The following is a 27,453-nucleotide window of genomic DNA, read 5'->3' as shown; positions in this document are numbered from 1 at the left end:
TATACCATAGTCTTTCGAGACTGAAGGTTGCCAACCATTAGCCATATTCTATGGAGCAAGAGGATCCTTAAAACAAATAACATCTTCATTATGAGATAAAGTTACCATTAAATTCTGAAGAGCTGCTTATATTCAAAATACCATTAAGACCACCTAAGTTAGAAAGGAGCCTGACTTTTTGATGTCCATGCTTTCAATTCATACAGCAGGTGTCATTGTTCGTACAATAACAAGATCCTTTAGAGCTAGAGTTGGGGGGGGGGGTAGATGGTAGATAGATAGATACTTTATTAACGGTCATCCGACCAGCTAGTCACAAAACAACACAACAAAATACACAAAATTAAAACCAACATCCCTTTACACATATATAAAATCATCAATTTATACTCTCAATAGATGGTAGTGATGATTGTGAGATAACATAGCAGGGAAGAAGTATTGACATAGTAAATAAATGTGCCCATTTGGTCAAAAGGGAATCAAGTTATTTCCTTGAAAATTTACCAGCTCTGCAGTGGTGCAAAAGGGTGTTTTGGTGTGCACAGATTTCTGCTCACATACTTATAACAACATCTGTTTCTTTTAACTTGGTAAAGTGTGTTGCTTCTGACACATTCAAAGAGAAAAGGATGAATGTAAGTACTTCCATGTAGCAGCTGTTTCATACCAGATACTTGCATCTGTTCCCGGTCTGTGGAACTCCTTGCCGCAGGATGTGGTGATGGCATCTGGCCTGGATGCCTTTAAAAGGGGATTGGACAAGTTTTCTGGAGGAAAAATCCATTATGGGTTACAAGCCATGATGTCTATGTGCAACCTCCTGATTTTAGAAATGGGCTATGTCAGAATGCCAGATGCAAGGGAGGGCACCAGGATGTAGGTCTCTTGTTATCTGGTGTGCTCCCTGGGGCATTTGGTGGGCTGCATTTGGTGAGATACAGGAAGCTGGACTAGATGGGCCTGTGGCCTGATCCAGTGGGGCTGTTCTTACGTTCTTATCTGCTTGCAATTGACCCCATTGGAGATAGGCACACTTGGGTAATGCATGATCTGGGTGATCCCATATACTGTATGGCCCCAATTTCCTTGATCATGCTAATACTTTATTCATCTGCTATGGTCACATAAATTATTGCTGCCTCTAGCTGATTGCCTAGTTGTGGGTACCGTAATCCAAACAAATGCAGATGTGAGTGTCTGGATCTACTTGAGTGCAATGCTTTGCGTGCATTCGTCTGTCAAGCATGTGTCTTTGGCCTTTACTCCTTTTTGCTATGTAAGTGCATCATTGCTTCCCTTATGGCTCCCTGAATTTCACCAATTATTTACATCACTAATCAGTGCGGCTCTTTCAAATTTCTTGAGCTCAACTTCTAAGTCTTTAGAGCAGTTCATTGAATTTTTTAAGCTCAACAGTGAACCAGCTTTGTGTAGCTGAAGAACTGGGACCCAGTTGTTGACTGACAGAAGTTATGAAAACCAGAAACAACTGAGTAAAATATATCCAAGAATCTGATGCAATATGTCTAGCTCCTCTGGCCCATAAAACTGCTACTCTCTATACTTGGCTAACTTTCAGAGGTAATGAAAAGGAGATTTGAATTGTTCACTTGTCTGACCAAGGGCTCCATATTAAGAATATTCCTGTACAACTTTTCAAGCAAAAAAATGTTTACAAAGCAATCCAATAAATTGTTCCCTGTCCCCAAAGGACTCAATATAAAAAGAGATGCAGAAGAAACATCTGCAACAACCACTGAAAAAGATGCCATGCAGTCCTATCATACAGTATTGATAGGAGTATGGCAACATTTAAAATTGTTGCTTCTACTCAGCGTTGTAGCTTAATGGGGTGCAGGGGGTAGCAATTGCTCCAGGCAACAAGCTTTAGGTGGGCAACAACCTGAGATTGACACTAGTAGCCATAATTGTGAAAACCTTGGTATGTACGAATAATACTAGCATGTTATATATCATTGGAAAGGTAATCTAATGCGGGATGCAATGCATTAAATCACATTGGAATATATGTATTATATCAAAAGTTATTGCCAATTAAGCAGAAAATGAAAAAAAACTGCCTTATGGAATAAATAGTGGATTTCCTTGACTCAAAACTGACCTATGAAACATTGTTCTGAGAGCCAATGAGATGTTATATTATAGCATGGAACCAATAAGGTGTTAATATGATTTGGCTCTCATTTCTATATATCATAATACAGTTAGCCCTGCTAACTGGGTAAAGAAGTGCTTTTTCAAGTGGTCCTCTTATAATTAGCGAGAGGGAGACTAACTGTTCCTCTTCACCCCAGCACAGTGTCTCTAACCAATAAGGGGTTATTGGTTAGATACCAACCATACTTTTTATTAATTACCGTAGATACTTGCCTAGTGAAATTTTAGCCAAGTAATCAAGCTCCAATTCTCACTTCGCCTTATCTCCGGGTCAATCAGAGGGCAAAGCCTTTCAACTCTGAACAGTTTCCTTTCTCAAGTGGCAGACAGGCACCAAGTTTCTCAAGCAGCAGATAGGCAGGCACAGCTCCTTAGAAGCAATTTGTTAACCTTTTATTCTCCTGCTGCAGCCTGGTCCTGCTTTGCAAATGCTTGCAAATGCTTGCAAAGCAGGTCTGTTTTTTTGAAGCACCAGGATGGGAATCCTCCTTTCCATCTGAAGCAGGCTACAATTCAATGCACCTTTACTTAAGGATAACACCCATGGAAAGCAGTGGGTCTACTTCTGAGTAAAAAGAGTTGCAAATATATGCAGCTGCATCTCTCTGCTGTGAATTGAATTGCACACTCCCGGTTATGTGTTATGGGTTGTATGTTGTTCATAGAGTTTCTGGCTTAACACACCAGACACCTTAAAGGTGGATTTGATTCATAGTTTTCCTGCAGTGGTTCCCAACCTTTTCACTTGCATATCCCTTTGCAGCCCATTTCCTTAAATTGTACCCTTTATGCAAAACGTTTGTAATTAATAATACAAGCCCTCATGTCCTCTCTATGAAAACCAGACTTCATGTATTTATCACAGTGTTTTCTCTTTTTATCTGTTTGAAGAACAGAAGACTCTGCCTTTGCACTGTTATACAGACTTCATGTATTTATCACAGTGTTTTCTCTTTTTATCTGTTTGAAGAACAGAAGACTCTGCCTTTGCACTGTTTTGCACCAGAAGTGTGCTGAGAAATTCTGGGTGATTGATCACTTTCCATATTATGTTTCAGCTTTTTTACTGTGCTGGTTTTCAATCACTGGTTCACAGATGAATTGATGACCAAAAACTAGCTATTGGTGGGGCTTTCACAGCCAAGTACCTACTTCCTTCCTGCCTTGCTGTTCCTTGCAAGGTATTCCTGTCTTGCAAGGCATTCTGGAGCATGACCTGCCTTTTTCTACCATTATTCCAGTCTTCTTCAAGTATCCCTAAAGGTCCTGTTGAGTGTCCCTGGGAGTACATGAATACCAGGTTGGGAACCACTGTTTTACTGGTATGTTTACAGTGCATTTATTCTGATAGTGCTTACAAAAAGGTGATGAAGACCAGAATTTAAAAAGCATAAAAATGTATCTTATGATCTTTTACTATGTTTTTAATAAATTAGAGACTACAGTTGTTAGGTAACAATTAGTGGTGGGTTATTTTTCAGGATCTGGCCTCGAGTAAAATCAGACAAAACTATAGTCAGACACCTCCCTAAGTTTAACCCCGACTTATCCGAGGGTCATAGAAAATTCCATGATTGTTGGTTCAAAACCTGCCCTCGACTTGTCTGTGGGATCGACTTAAAGGCGAGCGTCTGCAGTAAATTTGGTTTTGTGGTGGGGGGAAACTAAAAAATCTTCTTTGACCCCAGGTAGCAGATAGATGCCTTAGATGTGCCACTGGCTGGGAGGAGGTAGCAGAGCAAATGGGTGGCAAGCTGCTGAGGGAGAGGAGTCAGGTTTTCCCCCAACTTTCACTTTTTAAAAAGCCCAGATGTGTTGTCACTTCTGGTTGTGACATTACTTCTGGAGCATCATTTTGAGCTTGGTACCAGGCTACACTATCATTAGCTTTGTCATTGCTTGCACTGCATAGTTTGTTTGCACCTGCCGTTTGTGTTCAGAGTTGAATATATTTCCTTCCAAGTACACAATCCTAACCATCATATATTCTTCCTTTGCATTTTTATGATGAGAAAACAGCTTGCAAATAAAAGAGTAAGTTTATGCTTGTATGATAAAAGAACTGTGACTATAAGTTCATTTTGCTTTTAGCAGAGTTCCCACCATTGTTTGTGTATACAAATATATACACACACATTCCTTTTTTACACTGGTGGAAATTAACTCTACAGTAGTAGTCTTCAAACCTGTTAAGAGCTGGGACCCACCTCAATTGTCTAAATTATGAGGTTAGAGCATGCTGAATTTCATAGCAAGGGATTGATAATGTATTACTGCTTCTTAATAATATAGTTGAATTAATGATATGTTAATTTTGATTTCATTGTGTGGGGGGTGCCAAATTTTTTGTGATCGCCCCCCCCCCAAGCAACAGCTGCCTCAGCTACAGCACTGCTTCTGAGGTTCAACTAACCTGCAAGTTTTTGGGATATATACCACTACAGGTGAAGAACTTCTCTCTGGGTCTCCACTGAGAGCAAAAGTTTGTGACAATTTCACTTCAGTGGCAAGCTCAGTCAAGTAATGTGACCTTGCCACCAGCATTTCAAACAGTGCTCCTACCTATGTGTAGGACCTGGCAACTGAAAAATGAGGTACACTTGAATAAATAGTATCACAAGCATCAGCCCGAACTCTGCATATCTAAATAAAGAACTTACAGGTATGAAATAGTGTTTAACCAAACTGTCTTTTACAAAGAAGCAGGATCATATAAGAGCCAACTTCATGTGGCACAGAAAATCGGTGACGGGATCTCCCAATATTTTTCTCAAATGTGCCCTGAAGTCACAGCCCTATTTGGACTCTTGTGAGTTGGGGGAAAGGGGGGGGGCGGTAAACTTCTCCTCTGGGTCAGTTTCTCTGTTTCAGAACAGCCATTGTGGAGGGCAACATATGTTTTTGACTTCACAAATAATAACATGGAGAAGGGACTTGCTTTGGGAAAATCAGCACGGGCTAAACCCTTCCCTGCACTATGGCTGAAATCCAAATTGGGCTGCTCTTCAATCTACTTCCAGGAAAAGGGCACCATAACATCCAATCTCAAATCTCCTGCCTCACATGTCTGGCTTTGAAATGGGAACTGGATCTTACATTAACTTAAGAAGCTACCTCCTGGAGCGCTTGGGTTGAGGCACTGGTTTAAGCTGTGCTGCAGCCACACCTGCTGGAATGGAATGGCTGTGTTTTTCAGCACCGGTTCCTTTCAAAAACATTCACAAGCAACAATCAGGTAAGGTCTGGGCCATGTTTCAAAGAGGCAAGTAATTCCAAAACCACAGTGCATGTGGATTTTGCATGCCTCCCCATTTCACAGCTGATGCAACATACATCAAGTACACCCCAGGAACATGCCAGCTTACTCAGACAGCCCTTGCTGTCTTTACTAGTTTACCAGTTTAGTGTTTTTACCAGTTTACTAGCATTTGCATGGGAGAGTCCCATTTCTGCACTGCCCAGCGCCTCGGTTCAGCCCTTCATCGTAGGCACACAGGAGGGGAGATGCTCCTTTGCCCCCGCTCTCAGCATCCTAAAAATGCTATCAGTGGAACTCCTTTGGGAGGGGGGGCGGTTCAAGGTCTCCTTTTCTTATTGTCATCAGATAATTAAATGGTTATGATCTTATTTTGGAAGGCATCGTACTCCACTGCAATCTGATTTTATGCGTTGTTTTTCCACTGTGCTACTGCTTTGTTCCATTTGGGGGGTGGGGGACTGGGGGAGAGAGGGGAGGTCTTGCATCCCTCCCTCCGGGCCCAGGTGGAGGAGAGTCACCCAACCAGGGGGGGCGGTCAGGGTCTGGGTAGGGAGGCAGCAGCAGCATCCTGAAGGTCCCATTGTGCCATTCAGGGCCTCCGAGAAGAATTTTAGCAGGTGAAACAGTGAGGGGGCAGAGAGGGGCAAAACAGGTGGGAGGGAGGGTGGAGAGAGCTGGAAAAGTCTCTGGAGCCCAGGTCTACCCACCCTTGTGGCATTGGCAGCTAGATACAGTAATACAGAAAACCAAACACATTCCTAAGTCTCTCTAAAATCTTTTAAATCTAGAAAATCATGCAGAAAATTAGCATCGTCATATTTAGACTCACACTAGAATGGAAAGTGTCCTGTGTGTACCAAAAATTGCTTCTGCAGCAGCTGTAGCTCTGCAGCTGTGTCGCTGAACTCCTACACTCCTTCATGGCAAGCAGATGCACAAACCAAAGAGGTACTCTAGCAGGCCAGTTTCCTCCCAGATTTGACATGCATGCATTCCTTGGTCTAGCACAGGGGTCTCCAAACTCCGGCCCAGGGGCCAGATGTGGCCCCCGACAAGCCTCTATCCGGCCCTCAACTAGCCTCTTGTTCCCTGAAAGCCTGTGACACACTCAACTGTACATGACCAGAGCTGTGCTCTGATTGCAGCTGGAGGGTGTTCTGAGGGCCAGAGAGGCTGAGTGAATTCATTTATTCATTCATCTAAGTTCCATCTCTTATTTATTTAAATTTTATATTTAAATTTTTTTCTGACCCTCCACACCACACCAGATGTTTGATGTGGCTCTCTGGCCAAAAAGTTTGGAGACCCCTGGTCTAGCATATATGGGTTGTCAATAGCTGCAGCTGCATACTTGTGGTAGTATCCCCAACATCCTGTGCAGGCAAAAGTCTTGTGCAGACTGGAAAATGTAAGATCCCAAGAAATTTCTGGGCCCCCTCCTTTGGCTCCTGGACCCCCTTTTTGACCCTCCGCCTGGGTACAAATTATCCCCTTTACCCCCCTCTCCTAGGCCCTGGTGCCATTCCTGTAGAAGTGCTTGTGTAGCTTCTCAGAATGAGGCAAAGAAAGTACCTATTAACCCCCATCTCCTACAGCTTTCCCCTTCTATTTTGTGAAACATTTCTAATTTCAAACTGTTTCTTCTGCCTACTAGTACTGCTGATCATTTTTAAGGGTGGGGGGCAGGAAGGAAAGGGAAATTCTGAATGCCATGGACCTATTTAGACAATACATCTGAACTGGTCCCAGTTATACACACTTAGGAGACTGAGCACACATCGCCTGTTTCCCCTCTTCCCTCACTGTTCCACTTTCCATGTTCATGTGGGTGGGAGTAGTTCAGGGGCAGTAATACTGCACTGAAATAATATTAAATTATGTGTGAGATGGCTATTTGGAAGACCCTTCCCCACATAGGCACCAGGATGCAGGTCTCTAGTGTGTTCCCTGAAGTATTTGGTGGGCCACTCTGAGATACTGGAAGCTGGACTAGATGGGCCTATGGCCTGATCCAGCAGGGCTCTTCTTATGTTCTTATGTTAATACGAATAATGGAACATTCTGCTGTGAAGCGAAGCAAGAAATGTGTGCCCACATCACTAATCACATGTAGTGGGGACAGCTTGGTGGTCTCTGCTGTAACATGGTTATTCCTTCCCCCTCCGGCAAAGCTAATCACCATTGCATGAAGCATAGCTCAATCCATCATTCCTTTGTTGTTAATAATAAAATTGGGGTGGTCCTGGTATTATCCCATTGAAAAGTTTAACGCAAACAACACAACCTAATGTAAATCATGTCCAGATTCCAGTTGGATAATATGGCTATGATGTTAGTGGCCTTGGGAAACCAGAAACAGTTGGACACAATGGCTCTCCAGTCCAATTTTAGAACAATCGCCATAAAACACAGTAAATTTATTTGAAGGCCAAGAAAGAACTATTATATTAAATAACTGAAGAAATATTTTAGATTCTGGAAGTGTGATGATAATTTTTAGCTATAGTAATTCTTGTTTGACTTCATTTCCTTGTAGGAAGGAAGGACCCCAAACAATGGATGTAGCTGCAAGTGCTGAGAAAGAGCTGAGCATGATGTCCTTGCACCAAGTACAACTTGCCTGATGCCTTTGTTATTGAATGTTTCACCTAACAAAATGACAGATTTTAATTGCATTTGCTATTTAAAATTCAGTTATGGTCATTAAAAGGCAGTCAAAAGCCGAGCAGAACACGCTGACCTTGGCTATTAAAATCCTGTGGCTTCAGAAAGCTGCTGAAATTACGGTTTAGAATGACACCATGGCATCAAAATGCTGAAGTGCCCTGGCCTGCTTGTTACATGTTTCCCTCACTCCTCTTGATGTAGGTCAACTGATAAATTCAAATAGGTCATTTGGCTTTTTAAAAGGAACTTGCCAAGGATGTCATAACAGGGGCTCCTTCTGCAACATAAATGCTTGCATTTAGCAAGAGATTTAGTGCATCAAATTCTATAAAGCAGAATCAAGAAGAGCATGTATAGGAAATAGTTTTCATTTATAAAAACAAACGTTACATTAGTGCACTTGTGACCTGCCAGAAAAATATTATATCATATTGGCTACAGCAGCCTTTCCTCTCTGATCCTCTGCCGTCTCACCTTGGCTACCTCATCTCTGTATAGAGATGCTGCCAAAATCATTCATGCTTTGACCACTTTACACTCTCCTTAAATCTCTGCACTGATTTTGTGCTTATTCCTGGATCCAAGAGAAATGCATCAGCCTTACCTTCCAGATAGAGTTGCCAACCATCAGGGTTGGCCTGGAGTCTCTTTGAATCACTGTCACTCTCCAGAGACTACTGAAAGCAATTGGGGGCAATTTAACACAGCCTTTCTGGAGAAATGACATTACTGTACATCGTGTTGGGGGGGGGGGGAACCTAGGAATAGTTTTGCTCATGGCACAGTCCTCTTTGCAGTTTGGGCCAGCAGAGTACATGCTCCACCAGGGCAACCAGTCACTAACATGCCATTAAGCACGTTGGGACAGCACGCCAGTTAGTAGTAAAGCCAGAGTCTTCCCGCACAGCGGAAGCCACCTATTGGAGCAGGTAACTTCTGTGCTGTGCAAGGCAGGGCAGGGAGGAGGCTGAACAGGGCAGGGAGAGGGCAGATTGAGCCCAGGAGGGGGGTAGAATCATTGGTGCTGGTGCCTGTCATATAGTATCCCCCTTCCTGGCCCTGATCCAACGACATGGATCAATGCAGACTTGCGTCAGCTGGCCCTTACCCCAAGCAGACTTTTTGCCTCCTATTCCCCCCCCCCCGATGCAGCATAGCCCATGCTAGCACCACTGCATCTGAGCGAGAAAGTTTAGGTAGGATTGGACTGCCCCAGTTGACAAGTCTAATTCCAAATCCTACTTTCTGTTTCCATTTTCTCTCTGCTTTCACACTATGACCTCTGCACCTCCAGTTCCACCCCCTTCAACCATCCCATAATCTCCTGCTCCCTCTGATGATTCTGCCTTTCTCCCTTGTTGCCACTTATGTCAAGAACTGCCTTTTACATTCTGGAACATTAAGAGCAAAATTTGTGCTGGGGCAGCAGAGTTGCAGACAGTAGCATTTCTGTGATGCAAAGCATTTACAAACCGTCCAGAACTGTTGATGTAAATTGTGCTTTGCGTCACAGAACTTGCTCCTGTTTGCAACTCTGCCTCCCCAGCACAAATTTTGCTGTTCCCAAGGGACTGGAAAGTTTCTGCTGTCCTACAGCACACTCAGAGGAGACAAAATTAAACTGTCTAATATAAATACAAGAAACATCAAATATTTTTTTTACTGAAATTCTATCCTATAAAAAGGTAGACAGACACACAGGGGATGAATACACACACATATGCATCATCTGTGTTTATGTAAGCAATAAACCTGCAGAGGCCTTTGGATAAAATATGATCAGCATATCATTCTGTTCTGGTTCAATTTATGAGGAGTGTTTTGTAAGGTAGACAGATGGCTCTGAAGTTTATGCCTGGTTTATGTTTTTTTGCAGTAGATTGCTCAAATTACTGCTTTGTATCATCCTAGCTCCACACAGGCAGGCTTCAGGCAACCTAAGGAGAGGTCATGGTGAGCGGAGTGAAATATACTGCAGTCATAATCTCAACAGAGGACTGCAAGCTGTGAAGGGGTTGTAGAGATCAGTGGTTAAGCAGCTGCTTTATATGCAGGTTCAATCCCTAGGTTTAATCCCTAACATTTTCAGGTCCTGCTAGGAAAAAACCCTATCTGAAACCATGAAGACCTGTGGCCAATCAGCATAATACTAACCTAGGCCAACCAATCTTCTGACTCATGATGAGGCAGGTTCATAAGCATCTCAAAGCTGCACAACTGAAAAAGTGCCATGGTATTTGCTTCTGGTTGTGGTAGAATAGGTGGATTTGGAGAAACAGCGCAGTCCTAAACGTGGCCAGTCAGAGTTAAGTCCCATTGAATTCAATGGGACTTACTCCCTGGTAAGTGTACACAGGATTGCAGCTTCATTCCTACTTTTGCTTTGACATCACTGATATACACTTGAATAGAGGGGGAAAGTGGTGTCCCTTCTTCATTAACAGGGAGAGAAGTCATGATATGCAAAACTTGCAGGACAAATTACATTGTCAGCACACCCAGAAAAAGGCCCCGATGAAGATCTTAGTGCACACAGGTGCATGTGGGAAAAGGTGTGCTCTCACCAACAGGTCCCAATCAGCACATCAACTTAGGGACTTAGGAACTAACCGCAGTTTCCAAGCTATTTTCAAAGGCAGTCCTACCTACGCTCACTACAGTGGTCTAACCTGGACGTTGGAGTCACTCAGGCAAGAGCTACGATGGATTCCAGGTATAGCAAAAGTAGGCTTTCCACAAGGGGCAAGACAAGGAAAACACTGTATAGTGAGCATAATAGAAACTTGCTGGAATGCAAAGAACCTGTGGGATACAGCAATCCCAGGCTAGAAACTCTACAGGAGGGGCAGGGAGGGGGCATTGGAGGTGGGGTGGCCATGTATGTCTGTATCGACAGAACGCAGAAGCTCTGTATACTGTATTTTGAGGAGTTAGTGGTCTGTACAAGTTCTCTCTGATGGCAAGTCTGTTCTGCCACAATTGGGTTAATCTTTCTGAAATTTCTGAGTCATGCTTAGCTTTCACACCTGTTAGTAATCACAGTTTATTGGTGCCCTCCTTGCTGTTATCATATCCTGAGATGTTCTGGGCACCAAGCCAAGGTCGCATGCCTGGATGAGGCCACATCTCAAGCGGATTGCATGCTTTGCTTTTTCCTCATGGAGATGTATAGAAGGGGGCTTAGAAACACCATTAGTCATGCATTTGGTGTCATTGTAGGTGGCTGCAGACACACTACACACCTTGCCCATGAGAGGAACATGTCCATGGAAGAAGAAGGCCTTCTTCACAGCTGCCTCACACTGGGTCGACACTGAGCTGACCAATACCCCAAGAACTCTATCCTGATCCACCACAGACAACTCATAACCCATCAGTGTATATGTGTGAAATACTGATTGCTTGCCCACATGTGAATCATTTTACACTTACTTATATTGCAGCCCATCTGCCATTTTGCTGCTCACGTCCCCAGTTTGTAGAGATCCTTCAAGAGTTCTTCACAATCTTTTCTAGACTTTACTACCCAGAAAAGTTTAGTGTAATCCACAAATTTGGCCACATCGCTGCTTATCCCCACTGCTAAGTCATTTATGTTAGTTACCTTCTAGCATGCAGGCAACCAGCCTACATGCTGCTTTGCAAGAAACACCTGTTTCCAGTGCAACTACCCAAAATAAGATAATATAATGGGAGCACAGGGGGAGGGCATATCTACAGAACCGCGGATAACTGAATCCATGGAAGCTGATAACCGAATACAGGAAGCTGGGCTAGATGGGCCCTTGGCCCAGTAAGGTACTTTTTATGTTGGGCTGCTTCCTGATGGGAGGGTGTTGACATTTACCCCTGATGTCCTGACACAGACCTTGTCTTTCCCTAAGACAGTTCAATTTGCTAATACGGTGTTCATAGTCTGGTGGGTTCGTTCAGTCTTGACACAAATGTTTCATCACCTAGGCAATGAAACTGGCTGCCATAGTAACCGAAAGGCAGTATTACTCACTGGCTGGATTTTTGCAAAGGAGACAGCTGCAGTTTCACAGGAGGTATTTAAAGCAACCAATCTGTTCGATTGCTCAAAACCACCTTCTGTATAGTTTAAACATTTACAGATAAGCAAGGAGTCAGAATTAAAGAAAATGTTGATTCTGCAATATTCAAGTGCTATAGCTTATTTATTTAGGTTTGTGCTCCCCCCCCCAATAGTTTTAGAATGAGTAACAATTTCATGACAAAGATCAGTCTTTGTGCAAAGATCTCATGAACTTAGAGCGCAAGCCTAGGCATATCTATTCAGAAGAAAGTGCCACTGAGTTCAATGGGACTTATTCCTGGGAGTGTATCGGATCTCAGTGCAGCATACTACATTATTTAATTTGGAAGCATTACTTATAGATTAAAATTTGCTTCTCAATTAATCGGAGCACAGATTGAAAAGCATAATATCATAAAGATCTTACTGATGCATTGGCTCCATGTGCCCAATTTGATAGTTTATACTCAATGGTAGCAAATACAGTCCAGCATTTGCTTTTTATGGGAAAATCACTATGGCTTTCCATCTAGCAGTAGGAACCACAGCCAGCTGAAATCAGTGACGACATACACCAGTGCGTTTGAATTTATTGAAACTGAATTTTTCCACAATGCTGATGCCTGGTCTTGTTCTGCAGGGTTTTTCAGCAATGGTACATAGAAGAGCAGAGCTGAAGGGATGTTCCTTCTTCATGTCTGAGTGGATGTACAATTTGGTGTTTGTTTGTTTTCAGAACAGGCTGGGCTCTGAGGCGCTTGCCCTGTCTATTTATGGAAGTGGCTTGGTGTACAAGGTGGAGAGTTAATAGCAGGGCAGTGCAACCATCAGCTTTGTGATTCAAATTTTGCTTGTGATGGTGAGAAGAAATGAAACCAAATGGAAAACAAAGTTGGAATCCAAGCAAATGCATACTAGTAAAAACTAATTCCGTTGTCATGCAGCTGAAACAGACAGGAATGAAGCCCATGGCAAGCAAGTGAAGTGTTCGCACATGGAGGCTTGGCCATGGCAGGCCTGGTTAAGGCAAGGCAGCAGGGTCACCCAGTCATAACCTGGGAATCTTCCCTGTTCTTTTAAAACTCCTAATACAGGGGTTCCCAACATATTTTCACTTGCATACCCCCTGGCAGCCCTTTTTCATAAATTGTACCCCTCATATTTGCAAAATGCCTGTAATTAATGTAGTGCAGTTATTTCAAATTTATATGTTTTCAACTACTGATCCATATCTGATAATACCTAATTTGATGACCAAAAACTAGCAATAGGTGGAGGTTTCACAGCCAGCTAGCTTCCTTCCTTCCTGCCTTGCTAGCTCCACAAGACATTCTTATACAGACCTGCCTTTTCCCACCATTATTCAATTCTTTTTCAAGTACTGCTAAAGGTCCAGGAAAGTACCCCTGGTGGCACATGTACCCCAGATTGGGAACCACTGCCCTAATACATCAGGAGGCAGTCATGGCTACTTCCACCTGCTCCTCCTCTCACCCTGTCAGTTCCCACCTCCTCTGACTACAGTACTGTAATTAAGGGCACAATCCTAACCAACTTTCCAACACTGACATAGCTGTGCCAATGTGGCATGCACTGCATCCTACAGTGGGGAGAAGTCAAGGGGGCCTCCTCAAGGTAAGGGCATGTTTGTTACCTTTCCTTGGGGCTGCATTGCAGCTAGGTCAGTGCTGGAAAGTTGATTAAGATTGCGCCCTCCAGTCAGCACAGCAGGTACAGGAGAAGGGTGGGGGAAACCATGGTTGCTTCATCTCCCAGTACACTGGGTGACCTAGAAAAGCACAGCAGATCTAGCAATCTGACCTAGCAATACCATAACACCAGTGTGACTCCCTGTTGGAGAAAGTCTCCATACCAAGAAAGTGTAAGTGCCCCCCCTTTTTTGTATGTAGCAAAAAATAGTAGACCACTTGTGTACAGTATTCACTTTTTGTGGCAATATGTAATGGGCAATGCCACCTGTAGTTGTAGTGGCATGCTTCACTTCTGCTGCTGTAACTTCTTGGTGTTAGCTAATTGCAAAAGCACAAAGGGGAAAAGAGCAAAGCAGGAAGCAGAAGGCTTCTGTGCCAAGGCTGCAAACTGTTGCATTTTGATGACATTAACAAACATTTCCCCCAGTTTTGACTGTTTCTGTTTTTCCCAATTGCTGACTTTATGCCAGGTGAAGTACTATACATTGCAAAAAAGCTTATTCATTTTCCTGGTTCCAGATTAAGTTTGTTTCAGGCACCTTATGGATTCATTAGCAGGAGTCAGCATCTATTTTCTGCTATAGCCAATATGAATAAACTCTGTACCATGTAATGTTGCACTGCAAGCATTCATGTATGATGCACCAAAACTACTTTGGCTTCAGGAGGAAGGGGAGAGGCAAAGGAATAGAGCTCAGGTCAAAGCCATTTGCAAAATCTGCTCCCAAGAAGCCCAAATGCTGGGTTCACGCTCAATTGTTCAAATGGGAATCTAGATAACTGGTCAGTTTACAGAATTTATTCTGATGCCAAGGCAGATCTTCAACCTGCTTCCTTGGATGTACATAAATGTCACTGAAATTAGCAGGGCTTTTGCATATGAGCATGCATAGGAGTGGGCTGATGATTTACATTCCTGAAAACCTTTTGTTCAAGAACCAGAGATAGGCTACAGCAGCCCTAATGGGGCTACTTACATCTGTGCCACCTCCAGAGGTAGTGCAAATCCAAGCAGCCAGGAATCCGGGCCACCCAGGAATGGGGTTAGGAATGAGCATAACTGCTGGATCCTGGCTATGCCTCCCACTCCCCACCTGCCCTGGGAACACCTGCCACCCACCCTTCCCTCACCCTGAAATGCTTCCCTCCAGCTTTCTCCTCAACCTCCCCATGCCCTCCGCCCCAGATGCCTGTCCTGGGGCCCATGTTGGTGCAGGGTGGCTGTTGGCCCATCCATATTCTGGCCTATCTCCCCACCGAGTGGCGCAAAAATGCTTTACGGCACTTTTGCAATAGTCCAGGACCGGTGCAAGGGACTTGTGTCGGCCCAAGGGCGCATTAGGATTGCACCCAAGTTAGCTTTCACTAGGGCCAGGCTTCAGGGTAACGTTTTCAGCTGTCTAATGAGAATATTTGGTTACAGTGAACAGTGCTGGGAGGGCATTACCAGGCTGAGAAGTGGGTGGTAATGGAGATGGATGGACAGGGTCCTTGGAGGGGGATGGGATCAATAGTGGGGTCCCCAGTCTCATCATACTTGATTGATTAATTGATTGATTGACTGGGGTCATGGCTCGGAAAAAGTTGAAGATCACGGCAGTAGTACTTCCATGTTAAATGCGTGGACATTGGATTTCAGACTCAATGCTTTGGTGCTGACTGTTTGTTGTGCACCAGCTTGAGTGCCTTTGATAGAAAAAGGTGGTTTATAGTTTGAAAAATAATAAAAAATAATAGTTAAAAAAATACCAAGGCAGGCTTGGACCCCCTGCCCTTTCAATGAACCATGACTTGGGTAGCGGAATTCTCCAGAGAGGAGAGAGAGCGCCTTTGCAACCCCAGCAGACGGAGGAGGGGGATAGAGAGAGTCCAGGCAGTGGCGTAGCTAGAGGGGGGCAAAGCACTAAGTCTTGCAGGGAGCTTCCCCCTCTGAGCCATTGGGGGGGAGCAAATCGGAGGCATTCTTTCATGCACGCCCAGCCCCTTGCTCCTTGTAAGACTGAGTGCTTTGCCCCCTTCTAGCTACGCCACCGAGTCCAGGCATTGCACGATGAACGGGGGGGGGGGCGAGGGAAGGCTCTGAACCTCCGGCGCTGCCTGCGCGCAGTGTGGGCTGGGCAGAGGCGCCAGAGAGGCAGCGAGCACCGGAGAGGCAGCGCGCTCGCTTCGCCGCTGCTGGAGCCATGGTGAAGATCAGCTTCCAGGCGCCGGCGACGGGGCTGAAGCCGGAGAAGGAGGCGGCCAAGGGAGATGAAGCCGCCCCAGAGGCGGCAGCAGGAGGCGGCTATGGGGGCAAAGCGGAGCTCCTCCTGCCCCAGGATGTGGTGAGTAGAGGCTTGGCAGGCAGATCTGGGGCGCAGGAACTGGGGGGGGGGGCGAGTGCGCATCCCCAAGGGTTGGGGGTGCGGGATTCTAGGACTTGGAGAAGTCTGGTCCTCAGGCAGGGTGAGTGTGGTTGCCATCCTAACCACACTTACCTGGGAGTAAGATCCATTGACCATAATGGGCCTTGCTTCTGAGTAGACATGCATAGGCTGCAATCCTAACTACACTTACCAGGGAGTAAGACCTGTTGACCCTAATGGGACTTACTTCTGAGTAGACATGCATAGGCTTGGGCTCTCCGGCTGCAATCCTTAAACACACTTATCTGGAAGGAAGACCCATTGACCATAATCGGATTTACTTCTGGGTAGACGTGCTTAGGATTGGGCTGCAGATGTCACAACGGCAAAAGAGGACCAGGCGCCCCAAAATGCAGGACAACCAAGAAAAATGTAGGACATGGCGACACACGTGTATATGGCATTCAGGTGGTTAATTTAAACAATATATTACTTGTTATTAAATTTTAAACTATATTGCATATAATTTATTTCATACAATTCATTAATTTGCGAGAAGGCTATGCGCCGCTTTCAAGGGCCCGCTCACATGGAAAAGGAGGACATTTAAGTTCTTTTTCAGGACATGAGGCTTAAAAAGAGGACGTGTCCTGGAGAAAGAGGGCGCTTGGTCACCCTGTCCTCATGCAGAGTTCAGCGTGCCCAAGGCTGCATTGGGTCGGGCTGGCTGCCCATAGTAGCCCTGGCTGGTGCCAGCATAGGAAAAGGATCATCGGGCTGCGTGGAAAGTCGGAAAGTTCTCCCCCCCACACACACACACAGACTTGATGGAGGATCTGAAATGAAAGGTGTGCTTTTTGAAAGTGATGACTGTACAGAGAGAGTGTTTTGGGCTGGGGTGGATTGTTGCATTTTTTCATCCATTTCTCTTGCAGGGAGATTCCAGGACTCCAGAACCCTCTACCAGCACCCTGGATTCAATGGGGATGGGATACTTGCAAATCTGTTACTTTGGGTTCCTGCACTTAGTGCATGTGGGAGAAACCTAAAAGGAAGGGTATTATAACAGTGTGCTGGGTTGCGACACCAATCCCCCCCAGTCCATTTGTAGTCAACTCACCAAATCTTTGCAGGATCCTCTTTGCAGGATCAGACCAGTTTCCCCCTGCCCTGGTGTAACTACCAGGGGTTGATACACAATATAGTGTTTAAATTAACCACATAAAATCAGTCCTAATCAGAACCTGTATCCAGTGTCATAACTGCAAAAGAGGACACCCTAAAATGTAGGACATCTAAGACAAATGTAGGACATGATAAAATAAAAACTGAAAACACTTGTATATTGGTTTTATGTGGTTAATTTAAACACTATTACATATTATTAAATTTAAAAATATATTGCATATAATTTTTTAATTACAAGAAGGCTATGCACTGCCTACAGGGACCACTCACAGGGAAAAGGAGGACATTGAAGTTATTTTCCAGGACATGAGGCTAAAAAAGATGACATGTCCTGGGAAAAAAGAATGCCTGGTCACCCTGACCTACCGTATTTTTCGCTCTATAAGACGCACCTGACCATAAGACGCACCTAGTTTTTAGAGGAGAAAAACAAGGAAAAAATATTCTGAACCAAATAGTGTAATAAAATATTTAATAAACTATAACAGAATAACATTTGAACCATGTAAAGTGAACAGCAGTCAACAGTGGCATTAAGAACCATTATCACTGTCATTAACAAATGGAGAGACTTAAAGGTTTGAGTACTCTAGTTTTCTGGAAATCCCAAGAACTCATCATCACTAGAGTCAGAATTTATGAAGCTCACAAAAGCAGGTGCACACAAATAGGGGATCACATTATCTTTCTGCTACAATGATGTTCTGCCAAATTCCAATCCACTGGGCCTCATGCCCGCTTAAGGCTGATCAGTCCCCCTTGTGCAACTCACCAGTGCAGCAAGCAAAAATGAGTCCAGTTCCAGTCCACAGATGCCAAGTAAATCAGTCCCATCATTCAGAGTTACCAAATCAGAGTCCAGAGCCAATAAGCCAAATTACAGTCCAAGGTCAGGTTCCAGGTAGGTCAGTTAAATCCATCAGGGTATACAAGTCCAGCCACAGTCAGATTCCAAATTCAATAAACCCAGTCAGTCCCGTCCCCCCCCCCCTTCAAAACCCACAAACCCTTTCTGCCTCTGGTACTCCTTATATCCCTGAGGGCCCTATTGCCTTCCAGTGGCTGCAGCTGTGCCCAGGATGCCCAGGCCTTACCCTTAAAGGGGCCACTGCTGACACCACATCTACCTCCTCACCAGATCTTCCTGGATTCCAATACAAGGGGGGGGGAGCAGATCTCTATACAGACCAGTGCAAAAACAGGGGAAAGGTGTGGGGGAGGTAAGATCTTTGTATAGGCATCACAGCAAGACCAGTGCAAAACCCCTTGCACACAGAACCAACAGATGGAAGTGGGGGGGGGGCAGATCTCCATATATAGCAGTGCAAAAGCAGGGGAAAAGTGTGGGGGAGGTAAGATCTCTGTATAAGCATCACAGCAAGACCATTGCAAAACCCCTTGCATACAGAACCAACAGATGGAAGTGGGGGGGGGGGTGCAGATCTCCATACATAGCAGTGCAAAAGCAGGGGAAAAGTGTGGGGCAGGTAAGATCTCTGTATAGGCATCACAGCAAGGCCATTGCAAAACCCCTTGCACACAGAACCAACAGATGGAAGTGGGGGGGGGGGCGCAGATCTCCATACATAGCAGTGCAAAAGCAGGGGAAAAGTGTGGGGCAGGTAAGATCTCTGTATAGGCATCACAGCAAGGCCATTGCAAAACCCCTTGCACACAGAACCAACAGATGGAAGTGGGGGGGGCGCAGATCTCCATACATAGCAGTGCAAAAGCAGGGGAAAAGTGTGGGGCAGGTAAGATCTCTGTATAGGCATCACAGCAAGGCCATTGCAAAACCCCTTGCACACAGAACCAACAGATGGAAGTGGGGGGGGGGGGCGCAGATCTCCATACATAGCAGTGCAAAAGCAGGGGAAAAGTGTGGGGCAGGTAAGATCTCTGTATAGGCATCACAGCAAGGCCATTGCAAAACCCCTTGCACACAGAACCAACAGATGGAAGTGGGGGGGGGCGCAGATCTCCATACATAGCAGTGCAAAAGCAGGGGAAAAGTGTGGGGCAGGTAAGATCTCTGTATAGGCATCACAGCAAGGCCATTGCAAAACCCCTTGCACACAGAACCAACAGATGGAAGTGGGGGGGGGGGCGCAGATCTCCATACATAGCAGTGCAAAAGCAGGGGAAAAGTGTGGGGCAGGTAAGATCTCTGTATAGGCATCACAGCAAGGCCATTGCAAAACCCCTTGCACACAGAACCAACAGATGGAAGTGGGGGGGGCGCAGATCTCCATACATAGCAGTGCAAAAGCAGGGGAAAAGTGTGGGGCAGGTAAGATCTCTGTATAGGCATCACAGCAAGGCCATTGCAAAACCCCTTGCACACAGAACCAACAGATGGAAGTGGGGGGGGGCGCAGATCTCCATACATAGCAGTGCAAAAGCAGGGGAAAAGTGTGGGGCAGGTAAGATCTCTGTATAGGCATCACAGCAAGGCCATTGCAAAACCCCTTGCACACAGAACCAACAGATGGAAGTGGGGGGGGGCGCAGATCTCCATACATAGCAGTGCAAAAGCAGGGGAAAAGTGTGGGGCAGGTAAGATCTCTGTATAGGCATCACAGCAAGGCCATTGCAAAACCCCTTGCACACAGAACCAACAGATGGAAGTGGGGGGGGGCAGATCTCCATACATAGCAGTGCAAAAGCAGGGGAAAAGTGTGGGGCAGGTAAGATCTCTGTATAGGCATCACAGCAAGGCCATTGCAAAACCCCTTGCACACAGAACCAACAGATGGAAGTGGGGGGGGGCAGATCTCCATACATACCAGTGCAAAAGCAGGGGAAAGGTAAGTCAGCCCCAGTAGAGCCAATGGGGCTCACTCCCAGGGATGAGTGGACAGGAGAAAAGCCTGCCAGCGCCTCCTCTCCCAGGTAGGAGCCCGTCTCAGTCCCTGGGCTCCCTGGACTCACTCCCTAGGCTCGCTCCCTGGGCTCACAAGCCTGCCAGGGGCTCACTCCTAGGGATGCGTGGACAGGAGAGAAGCCCGCGATTGACTCATTTCGCCTGGAGATGGACTGGTAGCTCGAGGGTTGACGTAATGAGCACCCCTGCTCTAGGGGCTTGCTCAGCAAGACTGCCACCCCACCCCCGCTTTCCTGGGAGTGAGCCCCAGTGACTCTGAGACTTACTTCTGAGTAGACACGTGGGCTTTCTCAGCGAGCCTGCCATCCCCCCCCCTTTCCTGGGAGTGAGTCCCAGTGAGTCTGAGACTTACTTCTGAGTAGACACACGGGCTTGCTCAGCAAGACTGCCACCCCACCCACGCTTTCCTGGGAAGCGGAGCCGAGCAGAGCGGGCAGGGGGCGGGGCCAGGGGCGGAGTTTTTTTTTTTTTTTTTTTGCAGTATTCGCTCCATAAGACGCACACACTTTTCCCCCCACTTTTTGGGGGGGAAAAAGTGCGTCTTATAGAGCGAAAAATACGGTATATGTCTAGGAAGGCTTCCTGCACAAGGCAGAGGATATAGCTGCTAGAGAGCACTAGTACACAGCCACCTCTCATTTTCAAACTTCTTTAAAAAAACAAAGGCTGCAATCCTGACCACACTTTCCTGAGAGTAAGCCCCATTGAACAAAACAGCACTTACTTCTGAGTAGACCTGGTTAGGATTGTGCCCAGTCCCTGCTAAGTGGCAGTTTTTAGGGTCAGAACTACAATCTGGAGCATGAGAAAAGGCTGCACTCCTATCTGTTGCACATTGCTGTAGCCCAGTGTTCCTCAACCAGTAGTACCTGTACCACTAGTGGTACTTGAGGTGGTGTCCTGTGTTGCTTGTCAGACCCCCAGACTCCCTCTGCCTGGCAGCAAGACCAGCAATGCAAAGCAACAAGCAGCAAGGAGGAGGCGCACCTCGGTGGGCAGAGCTTTTTTCGCACGCTCAAAGAATGCTCCCGTCCTCCCTGAGCCTCTTACTGGTGTTCGTTGTGTTGCGTCTGGTCTTCCAGTCCGGCAGTATCTGGCAATGACATCATCACCAGTTACTTCCAGTGGTACTTCCAGTAGGTGGACCATACGCTGAAGTGATACAGTGGGGGACAAATGTTGAGAAATGCTGCATAGCCTTTTCCTTTTCGTGGGTGAGGTCCAATCTGTAAAATCAGAATTTGGACACATGTTTAGATTTTTTCCTAGCCTGAGGATTGCCACACAGGCTCTGGATCTGTTGCAGTTTGTAGTCATCCCCCCATCCCCCTCCCCACACCTTGCTTACACTAGAATGAATGGCTGGCTTTCTTCTTACCAATTTCAGTCTCTCCAGTTACAAAGCCAAGGGGATTAGGCCAGAGATTGCTGGGCAACCAACTCCTTTCCTTACCATGGACTTTGCTAATGTTTCTCCATAAATCAGCCCCTCACATCAAGGAGTGTTTGTGTGCATGTGGGTCTTGGGTCATGTCTTGGGTCACCTCCACATTCTCTCCTGAAATCACAGGAACCTTAACTTCATCCCTTATGGTTTGTATGACTGTATAATACCTGTCCAGTTTTCATCACCATCAGGAATCTCCGCTTGACTTCTGTCAAGTTGCCACACCTCCTCTTTGTTTACACAGTACAGTACATTTTCTCTTTCTCTCTTAAATGGCCTATGGGACTCTCCAAAACACTGAAACAATGCTTGGAACACACAGAAAATTGAAATAATGAAATGCGTGTGATGGAGGCTTGAATAATTAGGATTCTGCTACACTGAATTTGAATGTAATGTTTTTAGACCACAAGTCTGCATTTCTCTTTAAGTCTTGGTCACAGAGCTGGGACACATCAGGATAGTCTCCATTTGACCCTTGTGTGCTAACAAAGTTGGTTATCTTGCATGAGAAAATATATTTGCTTGTAACCAGGACTGTAATGCACTACAGCCCAAATGGCTGCTTTGCATGTTTCATAAGAACCCCAACTGTGCATCACGAAAAGTCAAAAGCCATGACCTAAAAAACTAAATTGAGCAAACTTGCAAATCATTGATTGTCTTGCATTCATGGATTGTCTTGCATTCATTGTCTTTTACTTGATTGCTTGGGGCAGCCTTGCAATGTGGGCATATCAGTTAGGACTGCTTTGGCCAATCCAGAGAAGAAAAAGGAAACTGAAACATGTGTTTGCAACCATAAAGTCTAGAAACTTGTGTACCTTGTGTGCAGGTGAAGAAAAAGAGGGCAGCACCAAGAGGTGAAAAGGGTCTTAGAAAGGTTCTCAGAACATGGAAATATCCAAAAACATCCAGTGCATCATTGACACAGAAAAATACTTCTTGCTCTTTGTAAGAGATTCTGTTAAACTTCATGTTTTCTTGAACTTTCACAAGAAGTGGAATCTCTTAGAAACCGGCATTTCCCCCTGGGTCTCCGAGGAAAGGCAAATAGCAAAGTGCACTGTTTTTTGATCTTTCCAATAAACCACTTATTCTGAGCATCTTTTTGAAGCTCAGCCTTTTCATTTTTGTGTTCTCTTATGTGTAACCAGCCTGCAAACTCTTCTTTCCCTCTGTTGCTTCAACTTTAGGGGGCACCTTGCTACAGGTCAGTATTAGCAACTTGGCTATGAGTACTATAAAACCTATTGTTACCAACACCTATGCAGAGCCTGAATTCAGTCAACAAGGGTTCAGGAGAGCACAGAGGTATCTTTTGGTCTACTTGGGAATTCACAGAGCTAAACTTACTTTTCCATGGCAACCATGTGTGATGACATCACTGCACCAGCAGGAAAATGCTGGGAAGGATTCCTGACATTTTCGGAGATAAGAAATAGAGTAATCTGTTTACAGCACCAGAGCGCTATAAGATCACTTCTTGAACCAGAGTTTCTTGTTGTTTCGTATTTTCTCCTCCTCCCTTGGGTGAACTGTTGTTTGTTATTTCCATAAACAAATACAACTTCCCTTTTAACTTTGGCAAATCTGATTTTATAAATGAAATGTATGGCATGAGCATATAAATTAGAACAAGCAGAAATCCATGAACCTCAGAGTTTCTCAAGTTTAAGCTAAGCTTAAACTGTGTTTACAGGTTAAAGAATCAAATATCATGGATATACTGAATTGTGTCCTAAGTTTCATTAGTCCTCACTAAGAGCCCAATTCAAAGCTCTTTAGTACTGGCGGTACAACTGTATCACTGTCTCTTGGTGTCACAAACCTGCTGTAAGGCACGTCTTGATTACCTGGAGAGGAGGGGCCAGCACCAGTTGGCGCTGAGCCTCAGCACCTCTCCGAGGGCCAGCCAATGCACCAGCAGCACCGCCCAGTGGTAAGTAATATCAAAGCAGGGAGTGAGTGTTCTGGGGAGGGCAGGGCGGGGGGGAAGAACTGGGGCTGGAGGGGGTGGAACCAGCGGAGCTCTGCTGCCCCAGATCCTGAACTCCGTGTCAGGCCAGAAGGCCTGACACTTAGTCTATCGAGTCTGCGCTGGCAAAATAGCTAGCACAGTCTTGAGAAGCCCCATTGCAGGACTTGGGGCTTTCTCTGGGGGAAGGAAATCCCCTTCTCCTGAAAAGACCTGTCAGCTGCTGTGGGGCTGTAGAATGCAGTGGTAGTCACTTTGGCGCAGCTACACTTGTCAGCAGCGGCACCTTTAGGATTGGGCTGCCCAGCAGTTGGGCTACAATCCTATACATACTTGCCTGGGAGTAAATCTCATTAAACGTGCAGAGGCTAACTTCACAGTAGACATGCATAAGTTTGTGCAGGTACGTACACACAATTAAACTGTTTTTGTGAAAGAAAAAAGACTTTCACAGATTATTTGTTATGGTACAATAGGCCAAAAATATTTCCGCATTGGTTGGCAACCTTCAGTCTCGAAAGACTATGGAATAAACCTACAGCACCCAGTATTCCCAAGTGGTCTCCCATCCAAATACTAACCAGATCTCATCTGATCTCGGAACTAAGCAGGGTCAGGCCTGGTTAGTACTTAGATGGGAGACCGCCTGGGAATATTGGGTGCTGTAGGCTTATACCATAGTCTTTCAAGACTGAAGGTTGCCAACCATTTCTGTATTTCTTGTTCTGTTCTGTTCTCCATTTCCTTTGGTAGCCCTGGCTATGATGCAAAAATTTCATTTTAACTATGTGGAATAACTATTTCTGAAATATTTCTTTTCCCTTATGCATCCAAAATGCTGAAGGTGTTTAGCAAATGTCTTATTTGCACAGGAAAAAAAAAATTTAATAATTATATATTGAAGTGAGTCTGTATCTGTGATTTGTCAGGCTTCTCACAGCCTAATCCCGTGGGCACGTTTTGCTGATAGTACAAGCATTCCAGCAGAAGAAGGCCCTGTACATTGGTGCTGCATCTGCAGCAAACAGTGTGCTCCACAGGACCACCAGCATCAGAGCAAGCAGCAGTGTGTATGTGCCACTGAAGCATCTAGCCACCTCCAGAGGGGGTGAGTTGGTGTGAGGGGGTGGACTGTGGGCAGGGAGAGATGAAGATTAGGAGACACTGGGAGAGGGCTGGGCATTTATTTAGTTATTTCTTTATTTATTTACACCCCACTTTTCCCATTAAAAACTACACAAGGCCGCTTACAATAAAATCAATCATAAAAACATTTAGAAATTAAAAACATGAACAGCAGGCAATAAAAAAGTAGTAGTATTTGTCTAGATTCCCTGTCAGTCTATGTCTAGATTTCCTGTCAAACCTAATTCTAGCATCTCCTCACAAAACCAGAAAGGTATTTGGGCTGAGAATATAGTCCTGTGCACATTTTCCTAGAAGTCAGCATCACTGAACACATGGGACGTGCTTCTGGGGAAACATACACAAGATTTTGCTGCAAGTTCATTTCAGTAGATTGTGCAAAATGTTAGTTGTCACAAAGTCTCCATATGTCTTTAATGACTAAGGTAAATCTCTTCAAAGGACTGATTTAGAGCCAACCTTGTATGTTCCCAGGAATCTGGTGTACCTTGAGTTTTCCAAGAAATACTTTGTAAGTTATTATTATTTGTAAGTAATGAGAGGTCATCCTATATTCATCTCTCAGTAATTAATGCCATGATTCATTTATAATCTGCATTAAGGAATACTGGAAACTAACAATGTCTTTGCAATATTTGCTTTATTTAGAAATGTACAAGCTACATGTACCATGAAGGCAAATACAGCAGCACAGGTGCAGATGCTCTGTTCTTTCAGCTAATTCTGTAGAGCACCATCCAGGTGCTCTATAGTTTCTGCTAATGCTTAACTAGAAAATCTCTCTCCCTCTTTCCCAATCTAAATGGCAAATTGGATTGTTTGCTCTGTTTTGCTGTGTTTCACCCTCTCCTCCCGTTTGCGATGCATCTTTTTCTGAGCGCCAATGGGTATTACTTTCCAACATCTGGAGAGAGATTCCCCAATACAGGGGACCATCTCCTGTCATGAGCATCAATTGACAAAATGTCAATCAGTCATACTGGGGAAATTGCCAGCACTTAGTTTAAGGATAGTCAGCCAGAAGCTACGAAAGATAGCACCAAGTTGCATCTGGCTTACATTTTTACACAGAGCAGTCAATAATAGATGGAGCAAATAATAGATGGAGCAAACACTGAAAGACTCAAAAGGCTTTCAAGCTGCATCCAGGTCTTCATTGGAGAGGGGAAAAAATCAATTGTGAATGAAACTTAAGAACATGTAACTGGAACAGTTCAGACCCGGTTATTTTCCTGGAATCAGAACTTGGGCTTTTTGCATTGAAAACATTTTACTGTATATGTTTGACACAAAAGAGCCTTTTTATAGCAGACTGCAGCTGACTTTTCCCCCTGCTGAATTGCTTGAGGTTAAGACCCTCAGGGTGTTTTCTACTTAGGAATTCTAGCTAACCAGCTCTGATGCTTATGAGAAGAAGGGAATGAAGGCACAGAACAGATGTAGAGATTGGAAGTGAACATGTTTACCTGAACTGGTTGATGAATATACTAATTGGTTTTTTAAGCTTCTGTTGAGAGGGAAGTAGGTCGTGTTGATCAGTGATCTAATTGAAATTAGATTTAAAGATGTGCCTTGTTTTCTTGTTTTCCTGTACATCAGATGCCTGTGAGTCATCTGTTTGCTACACTGCTGGTGCAGGGTGGGACGGGCAGAATAACCAATGTGGTGAGCATGCGCTATGCAGCCAAAGAATCTGCAGGAACTAGATGAGGGCATTGTAGGAAACAATGTGGGCTTTTTGCATCTCTCAAAATGCCATGGATGCTTCAGTGTGGACTCTTGCTGTACTTTCAGTCTTCCCATGCCCATGAATAACTTACGCCTCTTAAATGCCAATAAAGGTACTATTGATTGAACTTATGCCTCTCTGCAGGTGGAGCAAGGTCGGCATCTGAGGTCTGTTTAGGACACTTTAGTGACCTCCTAATCTTTTTGGCATCACCACAAAACAGCAAGTGTGTTAGAACAACAAAGCAGTCGGTTGATGTCTACAAATACCTGGGATTCATTCCAAGTTATAGCTTAGGCAGTGAGGCACATGCTTTTGGTAGATTTAAGTATTTCCAAAGAGGAATTAAAAATGAACTGTACATGTGGACCAGAAGCTTAAGCTCTATTCAGGCATTATGAATACAGAAACGACTGGAGTGGGTCAGGCAGAATGCAATGGGTGGCCCTGCCTTCATGCTCCTTGGCGTCACAGCCCAGTCTACTGCGTGTTCAGCTCTTGTTTTGCGTTGTTTCAGACAGAGGGAGAAACTCATCCTGCATTCTGTGGTTGCCAGTGCAGACAAACAATGTGTGGGGGCAGAAGGTGTATGTGTTGTCCAGAAGCAAATGGAGGCAGCTAGCCTGTTAATTGAGATTGCATTTCTGGATCCAGATTTCTAATGCCTGAACAGGACTTGTGATAACAGGACCCACAATGTGATAAGACCCACATTTAAGCACTGAATATCCAGGAAAAGCTTTGCATCCTTCCCTTAGGTGCATACCTTCTGTTCCACAGATACACTTTCCATCATTCTTTTATGAGGCTTACAGTACTTGCTTTTGTGGTCAGGAATCCTGGTTTGCAGTTCATGCAACATCAGATATTGTGGTTTAAAT

General features: G+C 44.9%; 1 protein-coding gene across 1 annotated transcript in view; it reads left to right on the top strand.

The window, feature by feature from the left end:
• Positions 1-16,000: 16,000 nt before the first annotated feature.
• ITM2C (integral membrane protein 2C) overlaps positions 16,001-27,453 on the top strand; it is a 33,483-nt gene continuing 22,030 nt past the window's right edge. Inside the window, exon 1 of the mRNA XM_066621612.1 lies at positions 16,001-16,179. Within this exon, the coding sequence (XP_066477709.1) occupies positions 16,039-16,179 (141 nt within the window). The 5' untranslated portion in view covers positions 16,001-16,038. The remainder of the gene's footprint in view (positions 16,180-27,453) is intronic.

This window comes from Tiliqua scincoides, chromosome 3, assembly GCF_035046505.1.
Source record: "Tiliqua scincoides isolate rTilSci1 chromosome 3, rTilSci1.hap2, whole genome shotgun sequence".
Taxonomy (NCBI): Eukaryota; Metazoa; Chordata; class Lepidosauria; order Squamata; family Scincidae; genus Tiliqua; species Tiliqua scincoides.
This window is presented reverse-complemented; position numbering and strand designations above follow the sequence as displayed.